A 22,318-nucleotide genomic window follows, 5' to 3' on the forward strand; every position below is an offset into this window, starting at 1 on the left:
TGAATAAATAAATAAATAAGACTGTGACAATATCAAAGTCTCCAATAAAAAGTAATATTGACTGTGACAATATCAAAGTCCCTAACCCCATCTGTAAGTATTTTTCAAGATTGGTTCTTTTTAGGAGGCTGAGGCAGGCAGATCACTTGAGGTCAAGAGTTTGACACCAGCCTGGGCAACATGGTAAAACCCAAACTCTATTAAAAATACAAAAATTAGCCATGGGCAGTGGCTCACGCCTGTAATCCCAGCACTTTGGGAGGCCGAGGTAGGCGGATCATGAGGTCAGGAGATTGAGACCATCCTGGCCAACATGGTGAAACTCCAACTCTACTAAAATACAAAAATACAAAAAATTATCAAGGCCTGGTGGCGCGCGCCCGTAGTCCCAGCTGTTCGGGAAGCTGAGGCAGGGGAATCACTTGAATCTGGGAGGCTGAGGTTGCAGTGAGCCGAGACTGTGCCATTGCACTCCAGCCTGGTGTCAGAGCAAGACTCCACCCCGAAAAAAAAAATTAGGCCGGACGCAGCGGCTCATGCCTGTAATCCTAGCACTCTTGGAGGGTGAGGCGATCATCTGAGGTCAGCAGTTTGAGACCAGCCTGACCAACATGGCGAAACCCCATCTCTACGAAAAATACAAAAGTAGGCAGGCATGGTGGCATGTGCCTATAATCTCAGCCACTTGGGAGGCTGGGGCAGGAAAATCACTTGAACCCGGGAGTGGGAGGTTGCAGTGAGCCGAGATCATACCACTGCACTCCAGCCTGGGCAACAGAGCAAGACTCCGGCTCAAAAAAAAAAAAAAAAGACTAGCTGAGCCTAGTGGCACACATCTGTAATCATAGCTACTTGGGAGGCTGAGGCAGGAGACTTACTTGATCCCAGGAGGCAGAGGTTGCAGTGAGCCAAGATGGCATCACTGTATTCCAGCCTGGGCAAGAGTGTGACCTTGTCTCAGTAAAATAAAACAAAATAAGTAAAATTCCAGTTGAAACAGAACGAACTAGCCTACTCCCAAATCCTTAGTGCATGAGATGCCTCCAAGGATGTTTCAGAAACATCTGAAAGTCACTGCCCTAGGTAACTGAATTACCTAAAAAACTAACAAAAAATTGTTTTAAGTATTTCTAGATTTAAGATTCCTAAATGGTATAGAATACTGTGGTTTTTTTATTGTGAGACATTTAACAGCACAATTTCTCTAAGCCTTAGTTTTTCTCAACTGTAAAATGACTTTACACTAGAAGATATGAGGGTCTATCTATGGTAAAGTTACACTATGATGAGGGCTACAATAAAATTAGTGGTGCTGATTTCTGAATTTTGAACAGGCACCCTATGAGAGTATACATTTTCCACATCCTAAGATCTTAATTTCAAGTTTCTGTTAACATCTTTGCTTTATATTTAAAGCCTTCTATAAATTATTCGTCATGTATCTTTTTTCAAGATGACAAGGAACTAGATGGAAATATTTTTTAAAGCTATCAATTTCCTTATCTTTCCTCAGGGAAGATATGTACCAGAAGAAATGTGTTGGGGAAAAAAATGACAACTTGGTTTAGGTTTTTCTGTTTTGCCTAAATCTGAAAGGGCATACTGCCTACAGTGAATTCAGCAGGGAGAAAGTGGGCCAAAATGAGGAAAAGAGAGAGACTACAATATGAAAATATTCTAGAAGAATAGAAAAGTAATCCAAGCTTTTTATTTTTTCTTTTATTTATTTTTTTAAACAGAGTCTCGCTCTTTTGCTCAGGCTGGAGTGCAGTGGCACAATCTCAGCTCACTGCAACCTCTACCACTGGGGTTCGAGTGATTCTCCTGCCTCAGCCTCCAGAGTAGCTGGAATCACAGGCACCCGCCACCATGCCCGGATAATTTTTTTGTATTTTTAGTAGAGACAGGTTTCAACATGTTAGCCAGGCTGGTCTAGAACTCCTGACCTCAGATGATTCCCCCGGCCTGGCCTCCCAAAGTGCTGGGATTACAGGCATGAGCCACTGCAACCAGCCACAAGCTTTTGAAGTATAGTAACTTTCTGAGATAAAGAAAATATTCATATTTCTTATAAAAATCATTAAACAGCCGGGCACGGTGGCTCAAGCCTGTAATCCCAGCACTTTGGGAGGCCGAGACGGGCGGATCACGAGGTCAGGAGATCGAGACCATCCTGGCTAACACGGTGAAACCCCATCTCTACTAAAAATACAAAAAATTAGCCGGGCGTGATGGCGGCCGCCTGTAGTCCCAGCTACTCGGAGGCTGAGGCGGGAGAATGGCATGAACCCAGGAGGCGGAGCTTGCAGCGAGCCGAGATCGCGCCACTGCACTCCAGCCTGGGCGACACAGCGAGACTCCGTCTCAAAAAAAAAAAAAAAAAAAAAACTTTAAACATAATTATTTCGATCCTCTGTTCTGTCTTACTTCCTCTGATTAATTTATTATTTATTTATTTATTTTGAGACAGTCTTGCTCTGTCACCCAGGCTAGAGTGCAGTGGTGTGATCTCAGCTCTCTGCAACCTTTACCTCCAGGGTTCAAGTAATACTCCTGCCTCAGCTTCCTGAGTAGCTGGGATTACAGGTGCAGGCCACTACGCCTGGCTAATTTTTTATATTTTCAGTGGAGATGGGGTTTCACCATATTGGTTGGTCAGGCTGGTCTGAAACTCCTGACCTCAAGTGATCGGCCTCCCAAACTGCTGGGATTACAGGCGTGAACCACCACACCCAGCCCTAATAAATTTATTATTTTAAGAATTAGTTATGCCAGACCAGGCACGGCGGCTCAGGCCCATAATCCCAGCACTTTGGGAGGCCGAGGCGGGCGGACCACCTGAGGTCAGGAGTTCAAAACCACCCTGGTGAACTGGGTGTGGTGGCACACGCCTGTAATCCCAGCTACACGGGAGGCTGAGGCAGAAATTGCTTGAACCCAGAGGTGGAGGTTGCAGTGAGCCAAGATTGTGCCACTGCACTCCAGCCTGGCCCAAGAGAGTGAGTCTCTCAAAAAAAAAAAAAAAAAAAAAAAAAAAAGCATTAGTTATACTAGAGTAATGAAACGTAAAACGTTTTCCGTGCATTTTCATGAAACTCAATTGCAAAAAATTCCAAACTAACTGTCAGTTATGAAGAGAATTTTTAGAAATCACACTCTCCATTTCTAAGTGCTTGATATAAAGTTCCAACCTCTTTACAATGAAGAAAAGGCAGGAAATGCATTTCTGGATACTTTTTTCCTTTGTGACAGTCTTACTATGTTGTCCAGGCTACATCTGAAATCCTGAGTTCAGGCAATCTTCCCCACCTCAGCCTCCAAAGTAGCTGGGGCTATAGGTATGTACCATCATGCCTGGCTTTTCTGTATTCTTTTTCTAAATAATCTAAAATACTGGTAAATCATATTCTGCTGCAAGTGACAGATCTTAGACACAAGGTCCAGAAAACTAAAGGGCAACCTTTAGTCATACGATCTTTAGGTACACAAGAAAAAGCATCATAAAGTCAACAGTTAAGGCCAGGCACAGTGGCTCCTGCCTGTAATCCTAGTGCTTTGGGAGGCTGAGATGGGAGGATTGCTTGAGTAGTGAAACTTTCAGAATTTAAGCAGAGATTTGAGGACTAGGTAAAGGATGCTGTAAGACTCCAAAAGTGTCATACAATGGTGTACTTAAGGACCTGAAAAACTTAACAGTTCACCCTGTGTACAAATAGCTTGTAATTACAGAGCTATGGCTTTGTAGCAGTCATTCCCTATAGAACAAATGCTTTTTGGGACACAGTGTGATAGTTCACACCTCTTTATGTTCAAGATGCCTATTTCTACTCTGCTGTTCAAATGAAGAATGAAAAACACTGAATTATAACTGTTGATTCTTATTTCCTTTTTTGTTTTGTTTTGGTTTTTTTTTGAGACAGGGTCTCACTCTGTTGCCTCGGTAGAATGCAGTGGTGTGATCATAGCTCACTTGGAAGTCTTGAATTCCTGAGCTCAAGCAACCCTCCTGTCTCAGCTTCCCAGACAGTTAGGACTTCAAGAAGTACCACTATGCCAGGCTAATTTTTTTTAAAATTCTTTTTGTAGAGATGGGGCTTCACTATGTTGACCAGACTAGTCTCAAACTCCTGGCCTCAAGTGGTTTTGTTTTTTTTTTTTTTTTTTTTTGAGACGGAGTCTCGCTCTGCCGCCCAGGCTGGAGTGCAGTGGCCGGATCTCAGCTCACTGCAAGCTCCGCCTCCTGGGTTCACGCCATTCTCCTGCCTCAGCCTCCCACGTAGCTGGGACTACAGGCGCCCGCCACATCGCCCGGCTAGTTTTTTGTATTTTTTAGTAGAGACGGGGTTTCACCGTGTTAGCCAGGATGGACTCGATCTCCTGACCTCGTGATCCGCCCGTCTCGGCCTCCCAGAGTGCTGGGATTACAGGCTTGAGCCACCGCGCCCGGCCGTCAAGTGGTTTTGTTAATGTTGTTCTCAAAATTTATCTCAAGTGGTAATTTAGCCAGTAAATAAAAATTAAAAGTAAATTTTTAAAATAACTTTGACAGTTAAATTTTATACAATATTAAACACGGAGACTCACAGTATACTACAGACAATCATAGATTTTATAGATTTCAGATGCAGTATAGCACGGTATAAAATAATTATGAAAATGTTAGAAAGTAGACAAGGGAGTTTATTATGGCTGGGTGGTGTGGTTCACGCCTGTAATCCCAGTACTTTCGGAGGCTGAGGCAGGAGGATCACTTGAGGCCAGGAGTTTGAGACAAGCCTGGGTAAAATGGTGAGACCTAGTCTCTACAAAAAATACAAAAATTAGTCGAGCATCGTGGTGCGCGCCTGTAGCTCCAACCACTCAGGAGGTTGAGGTGGGAGAAACTCTTAGAGCCCAGAAAGTGGAGGCTGCAGTGGGCAGTGTTCATAGCCTGGCTGATAGAGCAAGACCCTGTCTCAAAAAAAAAAAGCCAGGTGGGGTAGCTCACGCCTGTAATTCCAGCACTTTGGGAGGCCAAGGCAGATGGATCAAAGGTCAGGAGTTCAAGACCAGCCTGACCAACATGGTGAAACCCCATCTCTACTAAAAATACAAACATTAGGGCCGGGCACGGTGGCTCATGCCTGTAATCCCAGCACTTTGGGAGGCCAAGATGGGTGAATCATGAGCTCAGGAGTTCAAGACCAGCCTGGCCAACATGACGAAACTTCAGCTCTACTAAAAATACAAAAATTAGCTAGGCGTGGTGGCAGGTGCCTATAATCCCAGCTACTTGGGAGGCTGAGGCAGGAGAATCGCTTGAACCCAGGAGGCAGAGGCTGCAATAAGCCAAGATCAGGCCACTGCACTCCAGCTTGGGTGACAGGAGCAAGACTCCATCTCAAAAAAAATAAATAAATAAATAAAAATAAAAATACAAAAATTAGCCGGGCATGGTGGCGCACGCCTGTAATCCCAGCTACACCGGAGGCTGAGGCAGAAGAATTGCCTGAAGCCAGGCGGTGGAGGTAAGAGTGAGCTGAGATCACACCACTGCACTCCAAGCCTGGGTGACAGAGCAAGACTGTATCAAAAAAAAAAAGTTTAGAGTTTATTATATTTATTATCTGCCATAGTCCTTCCAAATTCCTGTTCTCAGAAACTGGATTTCTTGCCTTGTAGTATTACACCTTTTTTTTTTTTTTTTTTTTTTGAGATGGAGTCTCGCTCTATCGCCTAGGCTGGAGTGCAGTGGCACGATCTTGACTCATTGCAAGTTCCGCCTCCCGGGTTCACACCATTCTTCCGCCTCAGCCTCCCAAGTAGCTGGGACTACAGGTGTCTGCTACCACACCCGGCTAATTTTTTTTTTTTGTATTTTTAGTCGAGACGAGGTTTCACCATGTTAGCCAGGATGATCTCGATCTCCTGACCTCGTGATCCGCCTGCCTCAACCTCTCAAAGTGCTAGGATTAAAGGCGTGAGCCACTGCGCCCGGCCAGTATTATACTTTAAAATAAACCTAGGCTCTTTTTTCCCATTAACATAACACAGTTTCAACTCTCTTTCCCACTGGAAAAGTCAAAGGTGTTTCCTGTTGCATATGCCTTGATACATATCTCTTTGGGGCATGTCCTTAATTTTAACTCTTCCTATCAAAGAAGACACCACTCATTTGGCTAAGAAATTCATTGCTTCTGAAAAGGCAAGTCAGAAATCTTTCTTCATTTCAGTAGTTTCTGGCAAATGAAAACTAAAGTCAGCTCAAGGTTTAGCCCCTACTAGCTCCCCACCAGCATCAGATGCAGCTATGAAGGGAAGCTACTTGTAATCATTTCAACCAAATCCAAAAGTCAGAGAATCAAATTATTTGTTCCATATTCCAACAGGTCCATCATTATGCAGTTTATCTTCCAAATTAAAACAATGATACTCTAAGATCAACATCTCTGCAGACATAGAATCAAAATTGAGCTTTACATTATTAGCAGGAGCAATATTTTAAGTGATAATACTCCCAAATTAAGCTGTGTGGATATAAGTATTTAGTAATATATTTCCCCACTGATTCCACAATATAAGTGTGTAAAAATCTTAACAAAAATGTATACTGTACTAGATAAAAGTCTATTCTGTTTAACAGTAAAAGGAATTACTTTAAAAATAATTTTATTTCTGAACTAACAGTACAAATGCTATACAACTACCTCTGTGTTCCAAATAAAACATGCTTTTAAAAAATTGCTCTAAAGAATGGAAAATATTATAAAACAAAACATATCAACCACTTTTGTGAGGAAACCCATTACTGAAGATTTAAGTAATCATCCTGAATAAACAAACAATAAACGATGCAAATCCCCCCTCACAAGTCAATTCTTTTGACACAGAATTAAAACTTTATCAAGTAGTTCATTACTGCAGCATATCAGTAATCAAACAATACATTTAGTAAATACATACAGTTCCAGAAAGGACATCATGAGGACAACAGTTGAGAAGGTGACTCTTGCATACTCTGTCATCACTGAATTTGATTCGTTGACGAGTAGTATCTCCTGTAATATAGAAGAGTTAATAACATTCAAGGTTAGACAACTGGAAAGTATTATTCTGAGAGCCCTACTATTACTAGCTTTTTATGTGTGGCTATATACACACATTATAAATCAGCTCAAGAGGGATTAGTTTTTATATACAACCTATAGAAAAACTATTTTAGACAACATGCAGTTGCAGTAAGTGTACTGCATACATAATTCAAATAGTCAAAGTGAGAAAGCAATGCATTCTGTTAAATAGAGTACTTCAGAAAAGCATAGGATTTTAGAGCAGGAATGGACTTTAAAGATTATCGAGTCCAACTCCTTCATACTGCAGATGAGAAAACTGAGGCCCCGAGTGGTTAAGCAACTTGCAGACCCACTAAGAGAGTTTATACTGGTATACAATGTTCCCTTCTTGACACTAAGCATTGATACATTTTTATTTACAGTAATTGAAAAACATAAAAAATAATCTTGCAAACATTGCATACACACTGCGAATCCCCACTGAACCCCAGACGCCATTTCTTCCACTATTTTGTTCCAGCTGAAGTGTCTCCCTTTTGCTGCTGGGAGGAGTTAGAGAGGGTAGAATAACGCGTTTAAGAGCGTACAAACCTGGAAGAAGGACTTACACACCAGTCAAACAAAGGCACATTGCCTAAAGAAACGTTAACTTTAATGTGTCCAAAGGTTCCATACCTCCAAGTTTTATGTAGTCTGAGATTTTCTATACTGCCAAACTGGGTATATTTAAATTCATTCTGTCTTCATATAACACAATACACCTACCTCCTAAGCAAAAGAAGCATCCAACCTGCTTATCAAATATGGCTATCTACTCAAAACATTAAAGAATCTACGAAAAAGAAAGGTAACTAGCTCCAATAACAAAATACAGATGTTAGTTACAATTTTTTTGCTTGGAATCTCTTCGGAAAGACAAAAGAAAAAACTCATAAGGATGTTTCCTTTCTATACAGAATAAGCCCTAAGAAATGTAGGTGTTTTATCTTAGCCTTAAACTGATATACTATCGATGAATGAAAACCTACTGGTGAAATACTGAAGCGAGAACTATTGGTGCCAAAAGAGATATAAATACCTCTGTACTTCACATGATATGCCTGGAGCACTGCAAAAACTTTCGTGTAGGATGTGATTCAATCATTTAGTTTCTGTATTTTCACATGTAAGTAACAAAAAAGATTAAAATTTTACCCCTTTATATGGTCATATACTAAACAGCTTAACTTAAATTCAACTAAATACTATCATTTTTAGATGGGGTAAGATTTTGTTCAAATTGTTTTAACTTGGTTAAAGATATTTTCAAAACATTCTAATTTGCAACCAGGGTATATAAAATTTTAACAACAGTAATTTATAGTTAAAATGATGGCTTCAGAGCAGTTCAACAATAGGTTTTCTAGAAGCTCGTCTCTAGTAGGTTATTTTTGACACAATTTGGAATATTCAGTTTAGTGTTTACGCCTGCTACTATAATGAAAGTTATTTTGATGGTCCTTTTTCCTTTTAAACACAACTGCTTTTGTTCCACATTCATTAACACATCTGAAAAGTTAGCGATAACTCACGGCTTGGCGAATGCGGGGCCTTTCTGACACTCCCTTGCAGATTGAGGTAGGCAGGCATAGATACATTGAACCTTTACAAATAAAACAAGGGGCCAGATTGTTCATTTTGTATAGAATAAACTCTGCCAGCAATTTCAATACAGCATCTAGAAGTACATGTTGACTGTAAAGATTCTTTTATATAAAAACAAAAGTGAACAAAATCAGGGTGTTTCATTTTTAAAATACTGACTTAACAAGCACAACCCCAGATAACTGTATGACTGACTACAGGTAAAAGTCCAAAGCTGGAGCTCTGGACAATGTCTTTGAACCAAGTGGGGTTTTAAAAAATTATGTCTTTAAAAAGTATGTTTCATCAAGACTTTGGTGAGGACCTCAAGCTCATGTTAGAAAGGTACTATGATAAGCTCATGTCAGAATGTCAATGCTATTTAATTACAGGCGTTTTGCTTCCTACCATTTAAGAAAAAAATTTCATTTTAAATCAGTACCCTAATTATATTAAGGAATTTTAAAATGAAAATTTTAAAGTTGAAACAAAAAACAAAACAAAACAAAACAAAAAAACCCTTATGTATCTATTAGTTTTCCTGCTAAAAGTTATCTAAATGTTTTGGTAATGCAACAGCAGAATCATTTCAGTGCTCTGTTAAACTAATGGCTCAGGCCTTAGAATAAAATCAGTATTCATGAAGTTTTACTAATCAAACATTTCATCAACTAGAGTAACTGATTGCTGCTTAACAACTTACATTCAAATATTAAGTTAATTGTGCCCTGAAGACACAGCTATCAGTTAAAACATGAACAACTCCTAATAGGAATATAGCAAACCAGCAAGTATCCCTAGTGAGTTTTTTCGTGTTTTTTTAAATTTTTATGGATACATAATAATTGTCCATATTTTCCCTGGTGAGCTTTTAAAATCAGAATCTGTTTCTATAAATGCCAAAAAGCATTTTAAAATAACTCCTCACCGCAAATGAATGGGTACTCCGTAAATATTTGATAACTGTAGCAAACACAACAAATACAGCTATCAAATAGCAGCCATTATAGAAATCGTTAAAACAATGATATAATAAAATGCTTAATAATTTGAGATACAGAAATACTCTGAGAAGGAATAGCAACTGACTGTTTAATGATATTTTTAAAGTTCTGCTTAGGGACTTTAATAAAGGTTGACATTTTAAAACAATCTGGCTGCATAACCATGCAGTACTTAACAAATTTATTTGGGCTTATTCCATGGAAGTACAATTCAGCTAAATCAACAATGATTTTTAAAAGAAACATGCTGGTAATTTGGTTTCTGTCAAGATATCTGGCCCAAACCATGTTTTTCGTAACAAACTAGGTAAAACAGCGCCTACTTTATAAAAAGAAGAAAGAACTGCAAATAGGAACCAAATCACCTTATAATACAAGAAATTATTTTCAATTTAATGTGTTTTTATCTTTGGGTTTTGTGGGCATAAAGTCATATAAAAATAACCTAAATTATGGGGGGGAAAAAGTATCCTGTCACACTGACATTGGATCCAAATCACAGAATCAAACCTACCAGTGACCACATCTGCTGTGCTAGGCAATGGAATTACAAAGGGGCATATAAGACAAGCTCTCTCCCCACAAGGAGCCAATGATTTTGCTAAAGAAATAGGACATATTAATTTTTTAAATTTTTTCAATTTTTTTGTAGAGACAGGGTCTCACTATGTTGCCCAGACTGATCTCCAACTCCTGGCCTCAAATGACCCTCCCTCCTCGGCCTCCCAACATGCTGGGATTACAGGCAGGAGCCATTGCACCCGGCCGAGGATATGTTAATGGAGTAATAAGTTATAATACAAGATAACATGATCCAAGTATCAAATGTATGTTTCAATTAGGTAGTACTTCAGGAATTCTTTTCTTTTTTTTTTTTTTGAGATGGAGTCTCACTCTGTCGCCGGGGCTGGAGTACAGTAGCCGGATCTCAGCTCACTGCAAGCTCCGCCTCCCGGGTTCACGCCATTCTCCTGCCTCAGCCTCCCGAGTAGCTGGGACTACAGGCGCCCGCCACCTCGCCCGGCTAGTTTTTTGTATTTTTTAGTAGAGACGGGGTTTCACCATGTTAGCCAGGATGGTCTCGATCTCCTGACCTCGTGATCCGCCCGTCTCGGCCTCCCAAAGTGCTGGGATTACAGGCTTGAGCCACCGCGCCTGGCCCGGAATTCTTAGACTAAAGTTACCACCAAGAATGGAGATACTGGGAAAAGCTTCATGCAGTAAGTAGCCAAAATTTGAAGGAAAGACAGGACTTAGATCAAAGGAAAGTAGAAAAACAAGTACTACAACCTGGAGTAATAGCTTTGACAAAGCTTATAGAAACAAGGTTTGGGGGAACAGTCCTAAATAAATCATATTTGGCTTTGGCAAATGCCTTCATGTAGAAGAATTGCAGAGTTGGGATCAGAACAACACTTTTTGAGTAACATTTGATTTCTTACAATTTTCATTTTTTAATCCAAAATTTTAGTGTATAAACAAAAAAAAAATTAAAATAATGGAACAGAAATCAGACGAAGTTACTTCTGTCAACAACAAAAAATATCCCACCTATAAAACCATGGAGCTCTGTCCTATAACCTCTGCAATAGTTAATCAGGCCTTTTATATAATTACACAGCCAAGTTTTTAGAATTAGAAACTTGATTTAGAACTCTAGCAAGTGTTTTTCATTTTAATAGTAACATCAACTTTTCTATTAATTCCTATTTCTACCAAGTTCTCTACCAAGCAACAACTCTCTTACCTCCCTCTTTTGTTCAACCCCTTCATGAGTTTCATGAATTACAATCTTTGAGAACACCTGAGTCACAAGTACACAATAAAAAGGAGGATGCGTATTATTCATCTCCAGGTCTGTCACCAATGTATCAGGGCCTAAGGTGGTACTGAGGCAGTCAGTTCCACTCAGGGAATATGGACAGGTCACTTTTAAAAAGAGGCCTCCTCTCTAAATTTGACTCAAATACTGCTATTCTCAAAATCCCCTTCCGTATGTCAGGAGGGAAAAAAATAAGCCCACTGTAATTCCCAACACTTCCATTCTATGGTCCTGCCTTTTCTGAAACTTATATTAACACTTAAATGTTATTAGTAACATGACAACCTTAGCCTAGGTAGTATCTGACATGATTTTATACGTTGCATGCTATCTTCCCAATATCCACCCCCTCCCCCCAGTACTACCCACCCTCTCCCTCCCATACAAACAAGAAACCAAATCAACTTTCATAGATTTAGGTGCTATTTTAAAAACATCAAAATTTTACTTTACCCATTCTCTCCGATGCTCCCTGTATTTTTTTAAGCTGTGAGTGGATGACCATGCTATGTGATCAACAACTGTGAAGGCTAAGCAAAAGTGAACTGAGTTTAGTATTGTAATTTCAAAAGAACCTTAAAGTTTGTAATATTTGACATATTTAACGGTATGCAGAATCCTATTTTACTGTACATTATCAGGCATTCATGGCAAGCAATTAATAAAAACAATCAGTATTTATTTTGCACAGAATTAGCTTAGAGCTTAGCTTAGGAAAAACAAAGAGGGAAGAGAAAATGCAACAGCATACAAAGCAATGGAGACACTCCCATGTCTATAAATGGGGGCAGGGGAAGGGAAGCCCTCCCACATTCTCTAGTGTGGCAACTGAAGCCCTCCCCACAGGTACACTAGTTAAGGGTCACGTGTCACAGTGGGCTTGGGACAGGACAGTTTCCTTCCCTCTGAAATAAGATCCATAACCCTTCAGTGAAAAGAAAGCTAGAGCTCAAGAGGTGTACAACCAAAAGGTTAAAGCTTGTTTTCCTGACCCCCTGAATCCCTAAATGCAGAGGAATGTTCCTCCCTCTTTTTCCCTCCAATTTCCTCCCTCCATTTATTCCAACATAAGCTGCTGAGTTCACATAATAATGTGGGAACTGTATAAAAGATCCACGGCCAATTTCTAGTCTAGCCCAGGGCAGGAAGAGATCTAAAGCAGTGCACAAGTAAAATCTTGTGTCACTGGGCACGGTGGCTCATGTCTGTAATCCCAGCACTTTCGGTGGCCAAGGCAGGCAGATCACCTGAGGTCAGGAGTTCAAGGCTAGCCTGGCTAACATGGTGAAACCCAGTCGCTACTAAAAATATAAAAATTAGCTGGGTGTAGTGGCACATGTCTGTAATATCAGCTACTCAGGAGGGTGAGGTGGGAAAATCGCTTGAACCTGGGAACTGGAGGTTGCAGTGAGCTGAGAGCGCCAATGCACTCCAGCCTGGCCCACAGAGCAAGGCTCTCTCTCTGAAAACAAGCAAACAAAAAACCCTTGTGTCTTCATGTGGAATCAAAGTAAAAGCAATGACTACTGCTGCACAGTAACTATTATACTAAGGAGCCAATCTGATCATTTTTACACCTTCCTCAAACTTTCTCACCCACTCTACCAAATTCTCCCACCTACCTTTGTTGTTCCTTTAGAATTCAGCTTAAAATCCACCTATACAAATCCTTTTGTAATTAACCTTTTAAAAAAACATTACTCCCTTACTACATGTTCCCTCGTTCATACATACACTCAGTTTAACCCACTGTATATTTAAACAGTCCAAAATACAGGGTTCATTTTACAAAAGGACTCATCACCATGTCTTAACATAATAATACAGATGCTTTGAAAACATTTAATATGTCTTGATCTATGTAAAACTTTCCAGGCATATATTTATTACATAAGGGAAGAAAGATTACTATGCCAAAGATGGCAATGGGAAAAAACAATTATGACAGTCTGCCTTCCAAATGTGACATCAAGTAATTTCTAATAAAACAAAGCAGCTTTCCTTTCCTCCAGAAAATGCAAACACAAGGGTGCCATACAGCTCAGAAAAGCTATCCTTCTTAATCTTCTGGTTCATATGGTCCCACAAGTTTATAATCAGAAATAAGTACTAGTATCACCCCCCACCATAATCCCCACGACAAGCCGAACATTTTAAAAATGCAATGCCCATTACAGAAGAAATTTCCAGAACAAGTTTATTCTTGCTAGATAAGATCAAAGATTAATAACGTTTTTAAAATGTTAAAAATCTGGCCCACTTGTCTGTGAAAATCCATATCACAAGATTATAAAGAATGAGACTGGGAAACAGCCTTGATAGTAGAGGAAAAAGCTTGTAGGATCTTTTGAAGCTAACCAGAATGATGATGATGAAAATGTGAGAACAGGAATACTAAAGAATCTCCATTCCAAGGGCTCTATTCCATGCCCTGCACCTATCTTCTCTCACTGTATTAATACAAGCAAAAGGTCTTGGCAGCTGGCAGGGATCAATGCCATCATGTTTTGGGGGGTACCTGCTTTAGGAAATCTATCAGCTTATTTCTCTTCTTAAATTTACAAGAGACAACAGAAAAGCCTGAATAGTTACTTTAAGTCCTAAAATGGGTTATAAAGAATTTAAGATACATGGCATAAAAAGTTGCAGCCTGCTAAATTTTTTATGTTGATACTTGCAGAGCTGCAATTCTGATATAGTAACAACTGCACTGTGGATAGCTGGTGCCTTCTATCATCCAGAACTTTCTATATACAACATTAGAAGTAATGAAAGCGATCTTTTGGCTACCAAGCAATAGCTGAAAAGATTCAAAGAAAAAGTGACTGGCTGATTTATCTATTAAAAAGGACAAGTTCTCATGAGCTGGTGATAGTTACAGAAGCCAACTAGAGCCTCCCTAAATCTAAAAAGAAAAAAAAAAAAAAAAAAAAGATGAGGATATCAAAGGACAGAGGTGATAGACAACCCAATGATAAAGGAAGAAGTTAAAATGAAAAACAGATTACCATGAAGGAGACGTGCGCCTTAAAACTAAACAACACAGCAGAAATACCGCGTCACAGTGAATATACAACAAATTTACAAAAAGGGTTGCCTCTGGGGAAAGGACTGAGACCGTGAAGGGGACCACAAAAGACTTTATTTGTAATGCTTTATCCACTTCTTCCTAGTTTTTGTTTTTTTTTTTTTTTTGAGACGGTGTCTCACTCTGTCGCCCAGGCTGGAAGTACATCGGCACCGTGTCGGCTCACTGCAACCTACGTCTCCTGGGTTCAAACAATTCTTCTGCCTCAGCCTCCCAGGTGGCTGGGATTACAGGCACCCACCACCATATCCAGCTAATTTTTATATTTTTAGTAGAGACGGGGTTTCACCACGTTGGCCAGGCCGGTCTTGAACTCCTGACCTCAGGTGATCCACCCGCCTTGGCCTCCCAAAGTGCTGGGATTACAGGCGTGAGTCACAATGCCCGGCCGCTTTATCCACTTTTTAAAATTTGACAGAAATATGCAAAATAACATTTGTTCAATCATATAGATGCTTGTTCGACCTCTGTACTTTTTAAAACATTTTTTTCAAATGCAGACACCTATAATCAGTATCACAGAACTTATTAAACATTCAAGTGTAATTATTCATTCCCATTAGATTTTTAGTCAAAACATGACAGAAGCAAATTATGTCTATAATCGCTAAGAAAAGGAAATAAAGATATAACTAAAGCAACTCAGCAACCTGGGGATACTATGGAAAGGTAAGAATCTATTGCTATAAATAATTACTATACCCTAAAGCACACCAACCAATAAATATATAGAACACCATGTGCAGGGAAGCATTCCCTCTAACACAGTGGAGTAAATTAAATTGTAACAGGACTTTTTCAAATATTCATACATGGTGTCCAGACTCAGGTGAATCGACTGCTTAGTCCTAGCAACATGCCCTGCAGCTCTGCTCCCGTCGGTAATGCAGACTCACAGCCACTTCCCCTAGCATTTCTATCAGGCCTCTCTTTGATAAGCAGCTTCTCCCACAGTGGGGCACCTTTTACCATTCCCATTGTGGAACCAGTTGGTGAAATCCTGTGGAACCATCGACCCCCAGGACCAAAGCACTAAAGGAGAGGTGAGAAATTGAGCTAAATGAGGTAATTTCACCCTGGAGGTCTAGATGGACCTCTCTAGAGATCTCCTAGATCTCTCTGTCTCACAGGCTTGTATTTCTGTCCAGTCATTTCTGCTTACTGGCTTGGGTATATATATAGTTCAAACAGCTTTCCTTTCACATGAATACTCTATGGAACAGTAATTTCCAAAGTATGAGATGTGCACAAAAGATGACTTTAAGTGTTACATGATTTTGTCAACATAATGTTTAAATACCACTCACTTAGAAAATTAGTAATCACAAGTCAAGAAAAAAGTTCCCATTTTGCAACAGTACTTGTTTAATAAATTTAACAACTTCTAATTCTTAGCACAGGAACCCTAAGTGACAAGAGTCTAGTTAACAAAACACATGGCCGGGTGCGGTGGCTCAAGCCTGTAATCCCAGCACTTTGGGAGACCGAGACGGGCGAATCACAAGGTCAGGAGATCGAGACCATCCTGGCTCACACGGTGAAACCCCGTCTCTACTAAAAAATACAAAAAAACTAGCCGGGCGAGGTGGCGGGTGCCTGTAGTCCCAGCTACTCGGGAGGCTGAGGCAGGAGAATGGCGTGAACCTGGGAGGCGGAGCTTGCAGTGAGCTGAGATCCGGCCACTGCACCCCAGCCTGGGCGACAGAGCAAGACTCCGTCTCAAAAAAAAAAAAAAAAATTCTATACTTTAGGGTATAGTAATTATTTTGTTTTCATTGTATTTATTTTTATGGTGGTATAAACTTTCATTTTAAAATTAACTTAAAATTTTTAGAAAGTGAGTTGACATAAAGGAAAACATTAAATAAATAGAAAACAGTAAAAAATAATAAAGGCAAGGCCAGGCATGGTGGCTCATGCCTGTAATCCCAGCACTTTGGGAGGCCAAAGCAGGTATATCACTTGAGGTGTTTGAGACCAGCCTGGCCAACATGGTGAAACCTCATCTCTACTAAAAATACAAAAATTGGCAGGGTGTAACAGTGCACACCTGTAATCTCAGCTACTCGGGAAGCTAAGGTAATCACCTGAACCCGAGAGGCGGAGGTTGCAGTGAGCCAAGATCAGGCTGTTGCAGTGAGCCAAGATCAGGCTACTGCACTTCACGCCTGGGTGACAACAGACTCTGTCTCAAAAAAATAAATAAAAATAAATAATAATAATAAAGGCAATAAGTGTGACAAATATTTAGGAAACATTTATCTAGAAGAGGGTTTCTCAAACTTTTAATGTGTATCAGAATCACCTGGAAGGTTTCTAAAAACATAGATTACTGGGGCCTGTTCCCAGAATTTCTGACTCAGTAGGTGGATCCAAGAATTTGCATTTCTAACAATACAAGGTGATGCTGTGGTGGTGTTGATTTGCTGGTCCAAGGACCACACTTTGAGAATAACTAAACGAGAACAGTGACCAACAAGGTTTTTTTTAAAGAGTCAAATGGTAAATGTTTCAGGTTTGCAGGCCATATGACTCTGTTGCAACCATTCAACTCTGTTGTCCTAAGCCAAAGCAGCCACAGACAATATGTATATGAATCAGCACGGTTGTGTTCCAATAAAACTTTATTTACTAAAAGCAGGAGGACATAGTGCCAGTCCCTGATCTAAAACATACCCTCAAGTAACTTTAACTATTAGTTAAACTATTAAAGTTACTTTAAGAGAAGAGTCTACCGTTTAAACAAATAGCAGGGCAGAATACAGAAAAGAACAGCCAGGTAATTACTATAGATACTATCCAATAATTATCAGTTAACTCTTAAAAGAAAAAACTGGGGTCTGCAGAAATCTAAGGTATTAAGAAGATTAAAAACAAAAACCATTTACCATATTCAGGAGACAAGATTCAGCAAGGGCAGCTGGTTAAATTCCTTTCATGTTGAGTCAAGTAAGTCAAACATCAGTTGTACATGGTTCACAACTACATTGGAACATATGGGTCAATACTGAGTGCTTTTTGGAAAAGAAGTTTTAAAGATTCTTTTCTATGCTAATAGCAAAATATGACATTTATTCAGTTGAATGGACTTCATGTTACTTTCTGACAGCTTTGACTTCTCAAAGTCCTAAGTTATTTAGTTCAAACAAAAACATGGAGCTGCAGTTGATTTCAGAGTTTTTACAAATTACTTTTCTCTATATCCTCAATAATCTAGCAAAACTGATCTATTTTGGCCCTGCCTCCCAATATCTACTCTAGCTGCTGCTAGTGCATGAGAACCTAAACAAAAAGGAAACAGAATAGCTTTTCTGCAAGTTCTGAATTCACAAGATGCCAGTCAGAAACTTACCCTCATTTACTCCCTCACTCTTTTTCCAGCAAGATGTTCCAACTTCCTTCATCTTCTTATAGTTTCTTAGTAGACTGATTAGTAGTTATGTCAACTGCTTATTTCCTCAAGAACTCTCTACATACTAACAGCAGCAGGCTTTAAGGATTCAGTCCTCTTCAAGCACTTTTCTGAAATTCCATCTTTGGGGAGTACCTGCCTCCTTTAACTAGTCTTGCCCACTTACTGACCTTTAGTTTTAAACCATCTGCCCGTCTTCTCAATCCTCCTGCTTGCTGAACTCACAGCAACTTTAAGCTTCAATGCGTTGTATGAACCACCTGTTACTGAAGAGTACCTGATTCACTAAACCTGACCTTGATCCATGACACCTCATGGCCATTGAATTCCTATTGCCCATCTTGAACATGTAGAACACTACCGTCTATCTTTATATGACAACATCCAACCTAAACGAAAATAAAGAATTTACTTGCTCCTTATAGAACTGATGCAGAAATAGACAAAATGATTTTTCTTTGTTTTGCTTATATTTACCTGAAGTAAAAGAATGTCTCAGAAGCATATGCTTACTTGAGGAGAGCTAAACAACTGTAGAGAATCCAGGAACGATGCAATGTTATATGAAGTGATACTTTTATTGTTTTCTGGGCTGCTGTGTAGATAGAAATATTATTCAGAGTTCAAAATGCAAAATGAGGAAAACTTTTCTTTTTTCATTGATTCACTATGCAGGTGCTTTCAGTGTTTTGGATATACCTGAAACTCTGATAAAGTTAAACAGTTAACTGAAACTCACAGAAACTACTGTTTAATCCTATAGAATTCCTTATATTAAAGAATTTACAAGCTCTAGACTAAGAAACATCCTGTTGTTATTTCAAAAATGTCTGCTTATACATTAAAGGCTCCGCCTCCTTCACTTAAAATGAACAATCCAAGTGGAATAAAAGAATGGCTTATAACTGACCAAAAAATGAATATGGTTCATTATGTTAATGAGAAAAAATTAAGAGAAAATGTTTTCAATGTTGATGAAAAGTCAAGGAACACAGATTACAGTAAAGATGATTTTATAAATAAAATCCATTAAAGAACGCACTACTTCAAACTTTGGTTCAGTAATTTTGCAGAAAGGCACAAATGTCATACTATCCTACAGATTATATGGGTATGTATTACTAATCTTACATTAGCAACAGGTAAATGGCTTTCCTAACTGTATTTTCCTGGGTATGAGGATGAGTGTGAGTATCCTTTCAGTTTTATATCCCACAAACTATAACTACTGTACAACCGATCAGCAAAAACATTATGATTAATATATTAAATGAGGAAGTATATCCTACAATTTAGAAAGATTACCTACAATTTAGAAAGATTAACATTTAAAATAGTTAAAATTATTGAAAGTTTTAACTTGCCCAAAACAGTCCCTAACCATAAGGGACAACTAATGATGCTATAAAATTCTATCTAATGTTCCTAGTCTACTTGTTGTTTTGGAGGGCAGGCTGCCATTCCTGGCCTATTTTAATCTTTCAAAGGTGGTCTCTGCTCCCATTTAAAGGTAAAAGCAATTAAGAGACACAGAACCCTCAGAATTACCTTCTGTAACTTACCTAATTTCTAAGCTTAAAATGTAATCTAGGCTGGGAGTGGTGGATCACCTGAGGTCAGGAGTTCGAGACCAGCCTGACCAACGCGGAGAAACCCCGTCTCTACTAAAAATACAAAAATTAGCCAGGCGTGGTGGTGGCCATCTGTAATCCCAGCTACTCGGGAGGCTGAGGCAGGAGAATCACTAGAACCCAGGAGGTGGAGGTTGCAGCAGTGAGCTGAGATTGTGCCACTGCATTTCAGCCTGGGCGACAGAGACCCTATCTCAAACAAACAAACAAACAAACAAACAAACAAAAAAGTGTAATCTAAATCCACGGCCTCAATTTTATTTAATTCTTATTGCATGCATCTTCCTAGACTTTGCTGGGATCAAGACCAGAGACTTATGACCAAACCATATTCTTTGGCAAAGGGGCTTTAGCTAAGGAACATCCTTGCAATTAATCCAACTAAGCAAAAATGATCCTAGTCTGTGTGAGGGGTCTGGGTTCTTCCAACCGTCACACAGACAATTCTCAAACTGTTTCTTGGATTTTCCTGTGCACCTCCTCCCTGCTTTCAAATAGAATGAATATGTTTAGGGAAAACAAATTATCCCTCTCCCCTCTGCTAATACTAACAACTAAAACAGAGGTATTTATAAAACGTAATGAAGCATAAATAAGATAAAATAAGATACCAGTAATTACTATCTACTTACAGCTCCTCCTTTCTAAAAAAACTTAAAATATATTTATTTTTCAACATTTCTGAGTATAACATAGGAAATTATTTGGTTTCCCATATAACAAATTACAGATTTAACTTGAGGCAAAAAAGGTTAAGTAAGTGACTTACCCAAGGTTACAATTAGAGGTACAGCTGGGGCTAGAAACCAGGTCTCCTGAGTCTCAGCCCAGTGCTCTTTTCCTTAGCCCATGATGCCTTATCAGAAAAATCCAAATACAGTCAGACCCCCAGTTATATGGGTATGAGTTACACTGATTCACATATACAAACTTTATATAGTGTGACCAATGTTTCAACTCACGCGGTACCCTGCTTCCATTTATGCAGTATGCCAGGCATCGGCACGATTTTCAGTGGCACACAGGCGGTTGCCACCACCAGGGCCCTAGGCAAAATTGCAAAGAAGGCAGAGTTTGTCTTTGGCCCTCCCACTTCCCTTATGCATTCCTCTCCCACCTCCTGGCAGTCCCCCTGCCCAGCCTCCCGGCACCATCATGCTGCCCTCAGATCGTCTAAAGCCCCCAACTTCCACCACTCACCCAGGAATGCCCTTTCTGGAAGTGCCCAGTGATCCAAAATTACCTCTACAATTCTCTGCTAACAAAATTCCTACTCCTAAGGATTCCAGTGAAGTTTAGGTAATCTAAATGATTAATTGCTTTATGTAATTCAAGTTAAGGTATATTTAACAGACTTAAATCTCCAATGAATTTTAAAAGGAACTAATTAAAAACTGCTGGGAAGGGGAAGGGGAAGAAACCTTGAGCGGGTGAGGAGGTAATGTTTTCCCAAAGCCCCAGGACTCTGTGCCACTTCAGATTCCTTCACAGACGGGACACTAAGGGCTGAGGGGATCACCGCCACTTTGAACCCCACTACCAAAAAAGAGAGTAGCTGTTTTATAGTCTCTGGAATTTTTTTTTAAAAAAAGGACAGAGTTGCCTTAAATACCCTCCTACCTACCTTTTCCATCTCTCTCCCACCTCCTGGATCCCCATTTCCACCTCTTAGTGCCAAAGACACCCAACAGCGTTCCCATAAGCTGTTTGTGTGTCCAATACAAGGCTTCCCATTAAGTGGTTTCAAATTACATGGTGTTATTCAGGGGACGTTTCCATGTTCCCCTATCCCTGGGTAACTTGAAGTTGACTGTATGCTAAAAAAGAACAATCCTAATTATTAAAAGTCCTGAATCATAAAATGATATATATAAACTCATTAAATGGTAAGAAAAAAAAAAGTTCTGATTCTTATTTTGCATATATAGGATTTTGATATCTAAAAAAAACTCCACTCAATTATTTTTCCTTGAAAGTAGAATACTTTTTACTTCTGACCCAATACAACAGTGAAAATCCAGTCATTTCAGCTAAACAATACTGTGGACTCGTAAATATGAGTTCAATCATAAATCCTCTAAGTCTGAAGGTCAAAAAAAAAAAAATTCCAGTAACAGACACATAAAAAAATACACAAAATGGATTTTAAGAAATCCATGTTTCTGCTGACTACACACACAGAAATATATATATTTAAATTTAGCTTTGCAATACTAGACGGGCTGCCTAATTCAGAAACTTATCAGGAGATGGTTTACCTTGATCCAACTACCCTCCCAGTAAAACTAAGAAATCCAATCCATGAAGAAGATCCCAAAAATGGTATCCATCAAGGATTAAAAGGATCATGTAAAGCAAGTCTTAAATAATTTCTTTAATTTTATTACACAGATTAGTTACTCTGTTAGCTAGGATCCAATGAAGCCCGTTCCCAATACCCTCTCTCATGTTGGAAAAGGAAGAATGTTAAGACATGCTGCAGTGATAAAACAACCATTCTTATCTAAACGTGAGAAATGGTAACAGTTAAAAGTTTCTCCAGTGGCATTTTAACTTAATGTTAACTTTCCATACAAAACTAATTTCCTTCCCAATCTTTCCTCTCTACACAACAAGTAGGTTTGCCATCTACACCTATTTGTCCATATGTTCTACAAAGAAAAGTTCCCAATATGGGTTTTTATTA

The 22,318-nt window shown here is 39.3% G+C and overlaps 1 protein-coding gene across 10 annotated transcripts in view; it reads right to left on the minus strand.

Annotated features, from left to right (window-relative positions):
* LOC117073243 (putative RNA-binding protein Luc7-like 2) overlaps positions 1-22,318 on the minus strand; it is a 68,672-nt gene that overhangs the window by 44,942 nt on the left and 1,412 nt on the right. The window contains exons 1-5 of one of the 10 annotated variants that reach the window (XM_033193863.1): positions 20,402-20,556; positions 18,515-18,596; positions 17,478-17,571; positions 11,955-12,031; positions 6,943-7,037 (exon numbers count right to left, since the gene is read on the minus strand). In XM_033193863.1, the coding sequence (XP_033049754.1) occupies positions 6,943-7,037; positions 11,955-12,006 (147 nt within the window). In that variant the 5' untranslated portion in view covers positions 12,007-12,031; positions 17,478-17,571; positions 18,515-18,596; positions 20,402-20,556. Of the gene's footprint in view, positions 1-6,942; positions 7,038-8,623; positions 8,695-11,954; positions 12,032-17,477; positions 18,597-20,401; positions 20,679-22,318 lie in introns of those variants that run through there. The other 9 variants (XM_033193857.1, XM_033193861.1, XM_033193856.1 and 6 more) reach the window with 9 other exon arrangements.

This window comes from Trachypithecus francoisi, unplaced genomic scaffold (assembly GCF_009764315.1).
Source record: "Trachypithecus francoisi isolate TF-2019V2 unplaced genomic scaffold, Tfra_2.0 Lachesis_group4, whole genome shotgun sequence".
NCBI classification, from domain to species: Eukaryota; Metazoa; Chordata; class Mammalia; order Primates; family Cercopithecidae; genus Trachypithecus; species Trachypithecus francoisi.